At 38.6% G+C, this 13,701-nt stretch overlaps 3 protein-coding genes across 3 annotated transcripts in view; all 3 read left to right on the forward strand.

Moving 5' to 3' along the window:
- Window positions 1–3,301, forward strand: rbp1.1 (retinol binding protein 1, cellular, tandem duplicate 1). Its single transcript, XM_044134960.1, has 4 exons — window positions 1–133; window positions 322–500; window positions 1,355–1,456; window positions 2,772–3,301. The coding sequence occupies exons 1-4, from the start codon at window positions 61–63 to the stop codon at window positions 2,820–2,822; spliced, it is 405 nt and encodes a 134-aa protein (XP_043990895.1). The 5' UTR covers window positions 1–60; the 3' UTR covers window positions 2,823–3,301.
- Window positions 2,783–13,701, forward strand: part of LOC122841555 (segment polarity protein dishevelled homolog DVL-3-like) — a 27,211-nt gene continuing 16,292 nt past the window's right edge. The window contains exons 1-2 of the mRNA XM_044134958.1: window positions 2,783–2,792; window positions 3,306–3,308. The gene's annotated coding sequence lies outside the window, so the exon portion shown is untranslated. The remainder of the gene's footprint in view (window positions 2,793–3,305; window positions 3,309–13,701) is intronic.
- copb2 (COPI coat complex subunit beta 2) overlaps window positions 6,333–13,701 on the forward strand; it is an 8,066-nt gene continuing 697 nt past the window's right edge. Inside the window, exons 1-20 of the mRNA XM_044134955.1 lie at window positions 6,333–6,471; window positions 6,853–6,990; window positions 7,183–7,269; window positions 7,380–7,506; window positions 7,594–7,742; window positions 8,350–8,496; window positions 8,646–8,745; window positions 8,857–8,999; window positions 9,104–9,303; window positions 9,394–9,504; window positions 9,595–9,683; window positions 9,769–9,875; window positions 10,445–10,588; window positions 11,073–11,203; window positions 11,320–11,527; window positions 12,443–12,553; window positions 12,668–12,882; window positions 12,977–13,115; window positions 13,254–13,391; window positions 13,519–13,596. Of these exons, the coding sequence (XP_043990890.1) occupies window positions 6,469–6,471; window positions 6,853–6,990; window positions 7,183–7,269; window positions 7,380–7,506; window positions 7,594–7,742; window positions 8,350–8,496; window positions 8,646–8,745; window positions 8,857–8,999; window positions 9,104–9,303; window positions 9,394–9,504; window positions 9,595–9,683; window positions 9,769–9,875; window positions 10,445–10,588; window positions 11,073–11,203; window positions 11,320–11,527; window positions 12,443–12,553; window positions 12,668–12,882; window positions 12,977–13,115; window positions 13,254–13,391; window positions 13,519–13,596 (2,565 nt within the window). The 5' untranslated portion in view covers window positions 6,333–6,468. The remainder of the gene's footprint in view (window positions 6,472–6,852; window positions 6,991–7,182; window positions 7,270–7,379; window positions 7,507–7,593; window positions 7,743–8,349; window positions 8,497–8,645; window positions 8,746–8,856; window positions 9,000–9,103; window positions 9,304–9,393; window positions 9,505–9,594; window positions 9,684–9,768; window positions 9,876–10,444; window positions 10,589–11,072; window positions 11,204–11,319; window positions 11,528–12,442; window positions 12,554–12,667; window positions 12,883–12,976; window positions 13,116–13,253; window positions 13,392–13,518; window positions 13,597–13,701) is intronic.

The following is a 13,701-nucleotide window of genomic DNA, read 5'->3' on the forward strand; positions in this document are numbered from 1 at the left end:
CACAGCGCAGCGGATCTGCCCCAGCCAGCCTTCCTGAAGAGCCGCAGAGACGCAGTCGAAATGCCCGTCGACATGAATGGATACTGGAAAATGATTTCCAACGACAACTTTGAGGAGTACATGAAGGCTCTCGGTGAGTTCACGTTAGGCCAGCCTTATTTAGATCTGATTAAGTAAATAATTGTCATAAAGTACAATAATAAAAACTCAACTTTCTGTAACAGCTCAGAAACTAGTCTGATCTGTTACCCCCCACCCCCAACACACACACACGCACGCACGCACACACTTACTACTGTATTGCAATGCATATTGTTGCAGATGTAAATGTTGCCATCAGAAAAATTGCCCTTTTACTGAAACCCGACAAGGACATCGTTCAAGACGGGGACCACCTGACGATCAAGACCCTCAGTACCTTCAAGAACTACAACATGGACTTCTACGTGGGCAAGGAGTTTGAAGAGGATCTCTCAGGGGTCGACGACAGAAAATGCATGGTGAGACGATTTATGCGGAGCACCACCAGTGGCGCATCACAGCCTGCCGGTGGTTGCAATGCTAAAAAAAAAATAAAAAAAAAAAAAAAAAATTGTAGATGCCTGTGGCGCGGATAGACTCGGGTGCAGCAATCTGTGGGATGATTTAGCAGGAGCCCATCCCACCACCCCTCTCCAAACTGCAGTTTAATGAGCAGATGGTGTGGTGAGAGCTGGTCATTTTTTTACACAACTTTTCCTCCCACTCCAAAACTTTCTCCGCAGACTTTTTTTTTTTTTTTTTTTATGAAGCAGTCTTCTCCGTGACTGGGTGTAATGAAAACCAACGGCCTGCACTGCAGGGGAAAAGCGCTGGAACGGGCAGCGTCAAAGTCAGGACTTATTTAACCAGACTGTGTTTCTGAATGCTGAATAGGATCAAAGATTAGCCTGCGATCCCACTGAAAGAGGGGTTTGTATACTGATAGGCTGATTACAGATAAACTCTATGTTAGGAGGCTGTTCAAGAGAGATTCACGTGTGTGGGAATAATTGGAAAACGGGGACCGAGGGAGACTAGTGTTTAATTCATGGATATCCGATGGGAGAGGGGGTTGGGGGAGGGGGGGCGTTTAGACACTCTATTTGTAATCAGCATTTAAAGTACATTCTTTAGCTTTATTTTATTTAAAGTTTAATTAACCATTTATTTTACCTGCTTCCACAACTTCCACAATTTCAGCTTTTTTTCCCCTTTCGCCTATTCTCGTTGTTTTATTGTTCTACTTGTATGTATCTTTTTGAAATGTCTCTGTAAGTAATGCTCATTTTTATTTTTATTTACCTTTTCCCTCCTTCTCTGTGGCTCCTGACAGACCACCGTCACCTGGGAGGGAGACAAACTAGTGTGTGTTCAGAAGGGAGAGATAGGAGGAAGAGGATGGACCCAGTGGGTGCAGGGAGACGAGCTTCATCTGGTGAGAGAACAGCGGCTCCTTGCATGAATATTAATCGAAGCAATTTAGACACTTTAATCCAGATCAAGAATGGCTCTCAGCACAGTATGTGAAACGCATATATCTCTTCATGTGTGACTCCAGTTTGAATCAGCCGACCAGATCTACGCCTTCTGAATATATTTCCCTTAAACTGACTTGCAACAAGATCAATACAATTATGCACGCGTAACAAATTCTTAATATTCTGACGTAGGCTATTTGCAGTTTTTAAAAATCATTCAAAAGCCTAATCGCAAGTAATGACAAGCAAATTACCGTTTTATTAGCTCGACAATATAAGATGTTCTCCAGTGTGATTACTGCTATGAAAGCAAAGTAAAACAAATTTCCCAAATGATTTGGTTTAAGTGATGCCAGCAGATGTTTTCAGGCTGCTGCCATGAAATTAGGCATTACAGGATTTCACCCAACATTTTGAGCAGCGGCTGATTTCAGGGAAACAGTGACCTCTGGTGATTGAAGATATATTGCATGTTTGAGCAAACGATAGAAGACAACATTTATTGATTTATTTAAATAATAATTGTATTCACTACGTGGAAATAAAAATATTTAACTTTTCTGACAGTTTTTCAGAAAAATGGCTGCATTGTTTGAATGCTCTAACATGGATCAAATCGTGTTAGAGCTGCTAACATTATACATTTTAAAAACCCTCATTTTATTGATTTATTTCGTTTAAGATTATAGCTAAAACATAATTATTTTTACAAGAAGAAAGGACATTTATTTTTTGATTGAAAATCTAGATTTATTAGAAAGTAAAGGAAATGGATGGCCTATGGACAAAAAATAAATAAAATTTATTTTTACAAATACTTTTTAATAAATGTAATAGATAGTTTGTTTTTAAGTTTTATTTTTACAGGATAAACTATGTGGTAAAAACATTTTTATGAGTTAAAAATTATTCTATTTGTCTTATGTCTTTATGCCACATTAATCCAAGGTTTTGACAAAATTATGTGGAAACATTATGTGAACTCTGTGGAACTAGTGTAGACCAAATGATGCTATAATGTCTATTTCACCGGGGGGGGGGGGGGGGGGGGTTATGTTTTGGGCTGCCGTTCTAACTTTTACCTTTTATCAATAATATCAATATTTTTTGCAGCCACTGCATCAATTCAAAAGCATGGGGCTTAATGTGGGTTAATGGTGAACTTATTGTGAAATTCCCATCAAGCTGACATTGTCGCTGGGAAACTTCATCTCTTGTCGGTAAATCTATAAATACTGAAGTTCTTTTTTATTTTTTATTTTTCTTCGGCAGGAGCTGAGAGCTGGAGGAGCAGTTTGCAAGCAGGTTTTCAAGAAAACCTAAACTGGCCTTATTCACCAACACACAGTGAAACTGGCTCAACAGAAACTGGCTCAAAAAGACACAGCAGATTCCCCATACCCACCAACAACCAGCATACTTTGACCCTGCTACTATCCACATTGATTTCACAATTACTTACTTATTGTATTCAATTTGAATTGCTGCCTTAGTTGTCAAGCTAGGGAGGCACGAAACAATTGAGTAATACTGCATTATTGTCTCAGGGCAGACGCTTTGATGAGCAAGTTTAGATGAGCTGAGCATTTGCACACTGCTAACTGTAGCTGATCTGAAAGTTGAGCCAGATTGAGAAAAGGTTTAGTGGAAATGAGAAAGATCTTTAACAAACTGTTTTTGATGGAAACTGATGACATCTGAGTGGACCAAATTGCTCTGGTCTTCCTTATACGATCAAATCAGTCCCCAGAATAAGAATCAAACGAGATGCAGTGCATAGAATGTATTTCTCTGAAATTATTTGAGAGTGTACAGCTGATATTAATAGGAGTTATTCAATAAATGAAGCACCTCTCAACAGTATCACGTGTAAATTTCTGCGTCTGGAACCCTGTGTCATGATCTCCAATCTGCAAATCTTATTAGCCACCATCCTGCAGGTTTTACCAATCTCCAGAGCTGTGGGTCATGACACTAAATCAAATTATGCATGTGTCCCCAGGTCGTGTTACATATCTATCTAGTGAAATACTTCAACTCAAAGGTCAAGTAAAAGTCGAAGCTTTTACGTCAAAATCTTTAAATCAGTATTAAAAATATAAAACGCTACATGAGAACAAACAATGGATTGCTGCAGATCAGTCTGTTTGGTTCAGAAGGTGTGATAGCAGTTTTTGTAGAACCAGAAATGTTCTTCTATTCTAAATGAGTAGAATAGTCTCCTTATGCTGCTATTCTAAATGAATCTATGCATTGGGACAAAGAGGCTTGTTCTGTGCCTGCAGTAGCAGAAAGATGTAAAAAGTTAGAAAAACTGAAATGAGAAATTTGCCGAGGTGCACAGAACACGCTACACGAGTCATTCATCCATTTATTCATTCAAATTTGCCTTTAACGGTTGACACAATTAGAAAAAGAAAATCTATATAAAAAATTGGCTTTCTGATTATTTCCATGTGGATAGATTTTGGTTTTTCAGGCCCAACCTGCTGTCCAACTCTTTTGCAGCCTCTGAAATGTTTTCTTCCACTTTTCTATATATTCACTGTATAAACATAATAAAACCACCAGAGCCATGTGCCATCTGGAAGAGGATCCAGATGGCACAAGAGAGGTTGAGCGATCTCAATGAATCTATGCATTTTCTCAACACTCAGAACTTTGTAGACAAGAAGAAAGTGGGATCACACGTAGCGTTACCTAGAAGAATGAGCTATTGGAAATAAAAAGGTAATAAAAGTATCAAACCGTGGGATGTGCTGTGGTGGCGCAAGGGATAAGCACAACCCACATAAGGAGGCCTTAGTCCTCGACGCAGCCATCGCTGGTTTGATTCCCGGCCTGGCGACCTTTGCCGCATGTCTTCCCCCTTCTCTCATTACCCACTTTCCTGTCAATTAACTATCAAATAAAGGCCACTAGAGCCAATAAAACCTTTAAAAAAAGTATCAAACCGCATGTTGAAATAAAGTTTGACTATCCATTTTTTTCTTGATCTGACACTGAAGTGAACAGTTGTCAGAACAGAAAATGTCAGATTCAGATTATGGAAATAAGAGGCAATCACTCTGCCCACACTGAGCTCCATATGAGTAGGCATTGTAGCTCACTGTTTGCATTGCCAACACAATTTTTTCCAGTTTGTGCCAGAATCTCTTCGTTCTTTGCTGCTTTTGCTTCTCGCACTGCTGTTCTGCCCCCCGTTGTTTCATTCGCTTTCTCAAGTTGCCATGATTTGACCTGTAGGTTGTGTGCATTTATGGTTCCCCAGAGGGCCACTGACTTCTCTTTCTGTTTTTTTTAAGCTAATAAAAATGGTGATGTGAGGCTGGGGTCAAAAAAAAGTCTGACGCCATAGCTACATTTAAATGTAGCCTCTATAAAATGTCCTTTCTAAGCGTTGCATACTCAGTTTCATAAAACAAGACCCCTTATGCTGCTATTTTTTATTCCCTTTTAACATTTGACATCACTTATTTCATCTCAAAAGTGTGCAAAGCGTCCAAATTTTAATCTAACATCAGAGATTTTGCAGCAGCTCAGTTGGACAAGAAAGCTGAACAAGTGGTCCACCTTTAATCGGCAAGCTTTTCTCTAATCAGATTGTCCGGCAAACAATGAATTTCCTGTGTTCTAAACTGTATCATGCAGGATTATTTTGCCATAATTAGTTGACCCTTCACTGAACCAGAAATGCTTACACAACATTACAAATCACTGTAAGTACAGATGAGTAGAAGCCCTTAACATAAATTCATATACTTAGCAAAATATAAAAGATTTTAAAAATCAATCTTTCACTTGAGTACAATTATTTGCAAAAAATAGATATCAAAAATAACTACGGTAGCTAAATGAATAAATGAAATCCATCTCTTTTTCTTTCCCTTTAGCAAATCAGAAGGCTGGATCATAACACATTTTGTACAAATGACAGAGAGTGGAATCCTTGACTATTCCCCTTTACACAATTTCTCCAGTCCATCCAGAGACACAGGTTTTTCCTCATGGACTCTCCATGTTAGAGCCATGGATGCTCTACTCATTCGAGTTTTTAAAAGATTTAGGTGTAAAATGACCACAGAAAAAGGTTAGCTTTTCCCAATCATTTTAGATCATCATCCTGTTGAAAGACCCTCATCATGCCCTTTGGTTTTCAGTCAGGGGGTAGCAGATTTTTTCTTAAAATCTTAAAATTTTTCAAAGAGCATATGATACTTTGCACTCAAAGAAGGTGCCAATGGACTTTGGAAAAGAAAGATTACCACCACAAATAAAGTATGATGAAGCATAAAGTTCTCTTATACATGGTATTTGCTAGCAGCCATGTTAACTTAAGAGTGTTTTCAACTGGAAAACTCAATCTAAATCTAATCTTAATAAAGCACATATGTTCAATTGAAGTCCCAGCACAGTTACAGTTTAACAATGTCATAAATATTAGTACATTTTCGGCTAGTTACAGAATGCCATGGATGTAGGGACCAGATGATTGACTTGTCCTGAACACAGGTAAAATATTCAACTGGCCTGTCTCGAGTAAAATCTGAATTCTTTTAAAAGCATAAGCTGGCATACCTGGTTTTCTGTGCCTCTACAAAACATTAGCTTTTGTTGACCCAGGTCAACATTATTTGACAACAGACTGTAGTAACTGTGTAAACTTATGAATGACTGGTGTTTCAATGAAATAAAGTCTGATAGAACAATGCCGAATGCAATATGATACAAATATGTAATATAACAATACTGATTCTAAGAGAACTAGCATCAGTCATTTTTGCCGCTGTGGCACCGTCATTTAAAGCCCTACATGTCACGTCACCATTTAGACCGTGGTTCTCGCGAGATTTCCTTTCAGGAAGTTCCACGTCAGTATCCAATGCACTGCTCTCTGTAATTGTAATCCCCGACCGAAGTGCTAGCAACGTTTTTATTCAATCAGACTGCGATAACACGGGGTTAAAACATGGTAAGATAAATTTTAAAGGCATATGCGTTTATATTGTTTTGATATATTTCAGCTGAGATACTTTAAAAATGTTGAGGAAATGTCAAATGGAAATAGTCTCTTGGAGTTAGCTTAGCTGCTAAAGAGCTTCAGTTAATATGAGGTAACTTTACAAAAAATGTTTAGGCTTAAATGGTTCCTCACCCATAAATGTTAAACCTTTCTTTGTTGAGTTAGGTGTCGTATTTATATCTCATAAAGCATATATATAAAATTATTTATGTCGCGTAAAGTCCTTCATGTTCAGTGTTAGCAGCTAACTGTTGATATAAATCACATTTCGGTTCTTAGCTGTATAGTGAGTTTTCTCAGCGTGGAAACACTTTGTTTTTATCTGTAAAGCCTCTGAGGCTGGACATTAAGAGGAGGCTAACAGCCCGATCGGACCGAGTAAAAAGTGTAGATCTTCACCCAACCGAGCCATGGATGCTGGCCAGTCTCTACAACGGCAGCGTCTGCGTATGGAACCACGAAACGCAGGTATGAAAACGATTTAAAGAGAAATCAGCGAGTCGGGTTGCACAAAAAGATGCACTTTTTGAGTAATGCAATGGTAATGGTAGTGCATCCTGATAGCAAAAATGTTGCTCTTAATAATTATCGCATTTGTGTTGGAGACAAAGGGGATAACATTGCATTCTATTTTCATTAACCTTCTGTGTGTATTTTTAGACTCTGGTCAAGACTTTTGAGGTGTGTGACCTGCCTGTCAGAGCGTCCAAGTTTGTGGCCAGGAAGAACTGGGTCATCACCGGAGCAGTGAGTAACATGTTTATTTGTTTATTCACGTCAGCTATAGTGGATAGTAATTATTCTACATCATACTGTGCATTAATTGATGGTTTCATGCTTATTTTCTGTCCTGACAGGATGACATGCAGATCCGTGTGTTTAACTACAACACCTTGGAGAGGGTCCATATGTTTGAGGCTCATTCTGACTACATCCGTTGCATTGCTGTTCATCCAACCCAGCCGTACATCTTAACCAGCAGCGGTAGGCTATTGAATAAGACACACTATAGGCTTCTTCTGTGTATATTTTGGTGCACACGAGGATGACTGTGTTTTTGTGTCTGTGCAGATGATATGCTGATCAAGCTGTGGGACTGGGAAAAGAAGTGGACGTGCAGCCAAGTGTTTGAGGGTCACACTCATTATGTTATGCAGATTGTCATCAACCCCAAGGACAACAACCAGTTTGCCAGCGCCTCATTGGACAGAACGATTAAGGTAGGTATCTCGCAAACAGCAAGTTGTCGCATTTGCTGTCACTGTAGTCGTTCTTCTAATCTATGTTTATGCTGATAATGACATCTAATACCTATCTGAAATGCTTCTGAAGTATTTGATGTAAACATAACTGCACTAGTCAGTTTTTGTTTTTGGTCTTGCAGACCTCCCAATTACCATCTTGACAGGTTAGGAGGTGTTAGTTTTGATTCCAACAAAACGAGATTTACAAGATAATTCCAAATTTTGTATAAATGCGTAATATTCCTCTTTATTATTATTATTATTATTATTATTATTATTATTATTTTATTTTGTTCTCTTTTTTATCTCAAGAGTGCATCAAAGTACCTACACTTGGTTTATGTCTTTAATGAATAAACATAGTGAGAGTTCTTAGTTTTGAAATATTTAATGAATAGGGGAAACAATTATTTTACCATTTTTTTATGTATCAATCGGAACCAATCAAAGAGAATGTGTCTTTCTGATCTTTGGCCTATTTATTTGTGCATCTCTAAAAATATATTTTTATTGCACCTTAATGCATTTCACCATCTGCTAGGAAGCACTTTGTAAAGATTTAGCACATTCTTGTCTTGCACAGGTTTGGCAGCTGGGCTCTTCTTCTCCCAACTTCACTTTGGAGGGTCATGAGAAAGGAGTGAACTGCATTGACTACTACAGCGGAGGAGACAAGCCCTACCTGATCTCAGGTGCAGATGACCGCCAGGTCAAGATTTGGGATTACCAGGTTAGAAAACCTATCAATCATTTTAGTGTGTGTTTTTATTAAAAAATGTTTACTTTATTTTTTTTCCACAAAGGTTTCAATGTAAAATGCTCAAATATTCTGTTTCTTTACATGTCTTTTCTTTATATTAATATTTCTATTTGTTGCAGAACAAGACCTGTGTTCAGACTCTGGAGGGCCACGCCCAGAATGTCTCCTGTGTCAGCTTCCACCCCGAGCTGCCCATAATTATCACAGGATCTGAGGATGGTGCGCAGAAATCCCTCTGAGCCTCACGCACCGATACCTGTATTTCTGACGTTGACCAATTACTCATTGATTAACATTTCTTTTCTTTTTTTTATTTCTGTCTTCCTCAAGGTACGGTGCGAATCTGGCACTCCAGCACTTACCGCTTGGAAAGCACACTCAACTATGGCATGGAGCGAGTGTGGTGTGTGTGTGGTCTTAGAGGCTCCAACAATGTGGCACTGGGATATGACGAAGGCAGCATCATCATCAAAGTGAGTGAATGGAAAGGTTGTTTAGAGAAAACTGTAAATTTGTTTATTTTATTATTATTTTTTTAAGTAAAAATTCTAAAGTGCATTGTTAATATTTTGGTTAGGTTGGTCGGGAGGAGCCAGCCATGTCTATGGACGCCAATGGAAAGATCATCTGGGCTAAACACAGTGAAATACAGCAAGCCAACCTGAAGGCCATGGGGGAAGCTGAAATCAAGGATGGGGAGAGACTGCCGCTGGCTGTCAAAGATATGGGCAGCTGTGAGATTTACCCTCAAACCATCCAGCATAACCCGAATGGACGGTATGAAACAGCTTCTTGTAGTTTTGGTAAAAGTGCTGAATGTAAAAGAAAATATTTGTAATCATAGGTTGCTAATTTGTTTGTTACCAGGTTTGTTGTGGTATGTGGCGATGGGGAGTATATCATCTATACCGCTATGGCCCTGAGGAACAAGAGCTTCGGTTCAGCTCAAGAGTTCGTCTGGGCCCACGACTCATCCGAGTGAGTTTTCGCAGTTTGAAAAGTGAACGTCGAGATATTATTTTCACTGGATATTAACAACCATCCGATGAAATGTGTGCTTTGTAATAGATATGCCATCAGAGAAAGTAGCAGTATTGTCAAAATCTTCAAAAACTTTAAAGAAAAGAAATCCTTTAAACCCGACTTTGGAGCAGAAGGTAATCCACTCACTGTTTCTTGCCAAATTTGTGGTTTGGGAAGCAAATAAATAGATTTGACTCATTGAATGTGTTGGCTTTTCAGGGATCTACGGGGGTTTCTTACTCGGGGTGAGGTCTGTGAACGGCCTGGCATTTTATGACTGGGAGAACACGGAGCTAATTCGCCGCATTGAGATCCAGCCCAAGCACGTAAGCCATTCGCAACCGGGATTTTCCCTATTTGGATATTTTGGAATATTTATGTTTGCATTACATAATAACAGTGTTTCTGCAGGGTCTTTATAGTTGTTATCTCAATATTATGCTTAGATAAATTCATATTGTCCACATAATTCCAGAATTACTCTTCTTCCCTTGTGTTATTCATGTTTCTACAGGATTTTATGTATTTATCCTTTTTTAGAAATATACTTGGAGCATTTCTTTGTTCTACTTATTGGAGTGCTGGCTGACAAAATCTGGGTTATTCATAACAAAACGAGAAGACCCAGAAATTTATGCTTCACCTACAATAAGTGCTCCTAAAACCTGCTTTTTGTCACTTATTTGGGGAATTAACCTCAATATTTTCTGATGTTATCAAACATTATAAAGGCAATTATTGGGTTAGTTTGCACACATTCTTTCATGATTCATATAGATCTAAAATTTAACTAAAGTTTGCGGAAACCCTGAATAAACCATAGGCTGTTCTCCATGAGTCCTCTTCAAATGTGTTCTTTTAATCTTTTCCTTCTCCTCTTTCATATTTTATCTAGATCTTTTGGTCAGACTCTGGTGAGTTGGTCTGCATTGCTACGGAGGAATCCTTCTTCATTCTCCGTTACATGGCAGAAAAAGTAGCCACCTCTCAGGAAAACAATGAGGCCGTAACAGAGGATGGGATTGAAGACGCCTTTGAGGTCAGTATTTGAATGAATTTCCTTTTATGAAACATTTAGTTTATCGTCTGTGACAGATTGCCTAAATCTCTGTACATTGCTGCTGTTTCTACTGTGTACAATGTGGCCATGTTGTCTACAGAAGAGACAATCTCTAGAGTTTTCAAGTAAACGAGCCTGCTGAAATTACAACTACTATATATATATATTTTTTTTTTGTTGTTGTTGTTGTTGTAGATTTTTGCCCTTGGGGTTGCAAAGGTTTAAAATTATTATTTGCATTTAGATTGAAGATCCTTGGATTTTTTATGTTTTTATGTCTTTTTAATAAAAAAAAGTTTTTTATTTAAAATAACAATAATGCACAAAAATAAGACAATATCAGAGGAAATATTTTAAAAACCTTATCATATTTTGCTTGATACATCATATATTCAAACTTTGTAATAATTCAAAAATTTTTATGATAAATGTGTAATGTTCATTTGTATTGATATGTGCCCAGGTCCTGGGAGAGATCCAGGAGATTGTGAAGACTGGGCTTTGGGTTGGAGACTGCTTCATCTACACCAGTTCTGTAAACAGACTCAACTACTATGTAGGAGGAGAGATTGTGACTATTGCACATCTGGACAGGTGGGACTAATTGCTTACGTTTGGTCGTCTTGGGATGGGAATATACAAAAATATACTTTTACCCCTGCCATGAATGATCCAGACGTCTTCATCACTCTTGTTTTTTCTCCCCGCAGGACCATGTACCTGCTGGGTTACATCCCAAAGGACGACCGCCTTTACCTTGGAGACAAGGAGCTCAACATTGTCAGCTACTCCCTGCTGGTTTCTGTCCTGGAGTATCAGACTGCTGTGATGAGAAGAGATTTTGGAATGGCAGACAAGGTGCTGCCTACCATCCCCAAAGAGCAACGGACCAGGGTTGCACATTTCCTGGAGAAACAGGTAAGACGATTCAGTCAGGGCAAATTTATTTTTATTTAGGTGTTTGCTGATGAGAAACACTTCTGCTATTTTTTGCATATGGAGTAAAAAAAAAGTTCAGCAAACAGGAAAAAAAAAACTGTTGTAATAAATGTGTTTTAAAAATAATTTACCGTATTCCCTAGAATGCTTTTTACAAGTGTTAAAGATACAGAAATTATTTAAATAATTGGCAACTAATTTAGTAATTGATTAATCGTTAACTGGAGAATACAGACTCAAAAGGTCATTTGATGTAAGAACAACATAGTCAGAGTAGTAATTAAGCCAAAACTGTACAGCAATATACATTTTGCAATTAAGATATATTAAAAAAATATCTTACTGTAAATATGTTTTAGCCAGAACTCCTGAATGGGTCTCGTTTTAACTTGACCTGGTTCACATTGTGTAAAAAAAAAAAAAAAAAAAAAAAAAAAGCATAAGTAAAATCTCCTATTAGGCAGCTTTTGCTATACAGTTATTAATTGGTTCATCCAAAAATGGATCAACAGTTTAGCAGTACATTGTATTGATGTTAAGTGAAGCATAAAGCATTGAGCTTTTAACATGTTGATATTAGAAGTGTGTTTTAGCTACAGAGGCAACCTTTGTTATACATGATCAAACATTCACTAAAAATGTATTTTTTTTTATTTTAAAAAGGAATTGAATTAGTTGCTTATTTGCATCTTTTACTGTATTTTTAATATTGTATAAAAAGGCTTAAGTGAAAAATCTGCAGACTGTGCCAATTTTTTTATTTTTATTTGATTTCATCAATAGAATGATTTATAAGAGAAATACTTGTTAGTTGCAGCCCTTTTTTTTTTTCTTTTATGAAGTCAGCTTTGTTTCCCTATAGCCTGATGGGTTTGGTTTGTCTCGTCTCTTCAGGGTTTCAAACAGCAGGCACTGGCAGTATCTACAGACCCAGAGCACAGGTTTGAGTTGGCTTTACAACTGGGGGAGCTGAAGATCGCCTACCAGCTGGCTGTGGAAGCAGAAGTAGGAGCAAACTCATTATTACACAGTTTTCCCTATTCATTGCTGCTCTTCTTAATATGTCAATTGATATCATCAAGTCCATTGCTAATAGATGTCGTTTTGACCTTTTTGTAGTCTGAGCAGAAATGGAAGCAGCTAGCCGAGCTGGCTATCAGTAAGTGCCAATTCGGCTTGGCCCAGGAGTGCCTGCACCACGCTCAAGATTACGGCGGCCTGCTCCTTCTCGCCACCGCTTCAGGGAACGCCACCATGGTGGGCAAGCTGGCCGAAGGGGCAGAAAGGGACGGCAAGAACAACGTGGCCTTCATGACGTATTTCCTTCAGGGGAAGTAAGTATTGGATCTGTGTGTGTGTGTGCTTGTGCAACACACCTTAAAAAGTGGCTGCCTTCGTAACACCTTTTTTTTAAATCTACTTTTCCAGACTCGATCAGTGTCTGGAGCTTCTCATCAAGACCAACCGACTACCGGAAGCAGCGTTCCTGGCGCGGACATACCTGCCCAGCCAGGTGTCCCGTGTGGTCAAACTGTGGAGGGAGAGTTTGGCTAAAGTCAACCAGAAGGTCAGATCTGTCACCACCAACCGTTTCTTTTTAAATAATTTAAATGGCTAAAAATAAACCCCTTTTGCTGACATTTCTGCTGTATTTTAGCGAACGTTGTAAGAGTTTAAATAGTTGTCTATTTTGTCTCCACTGCAGGCTGCTGAATCGCTTGCAGACCCCACAGAGTATGAAAACTTGTTCCCTGGGCTGAGAGAAGCATTTGCAGCTGAACATTACCTGAGAGAGACCTGCATCGGCAGCTCCAGGCCCGCCAAAGATTACCCACTTGTTACAGTAAGTCCAATGGCTGTTGGCAAATGTAAAAAGCCATGTGTCTTGCTCTGTAGGGCTGGCAATGATTTAGAGCTGGGTAAAATGGATGCTAATCATGGAATAAAATTATCTTTCTTTCCATTTTAAGCCCAATGAAGACAGAAATATTCTGGAGGAGGCTCAGGGTTACGAACCCAAAGGCACCTTTGTTCCCCTCCTGCCCCAGGTTTGTTTACAGTACCGTTTTCTCTTAAAATGATAAATTACAGGTCTTCCTTCTATAATCTGCAAAGATAGGATTCTGCTGGTAGGCAGCCTAAAAGTTGAGCCC

This window comes from Gambusia affinis, linkage group LG12, assembly GCF_019740435.1.
Source record: "Gambusia affinis linkage group LG12, SWU_Gaff_1.0, whole genome shotgun sequence".
Lineage (NCBI taxonomy): Eukaryota > Metazoa > Chordata > Actinopteri > Cyprinodontiformes > Poeciliidae > Gambusia > Gambusia affinis.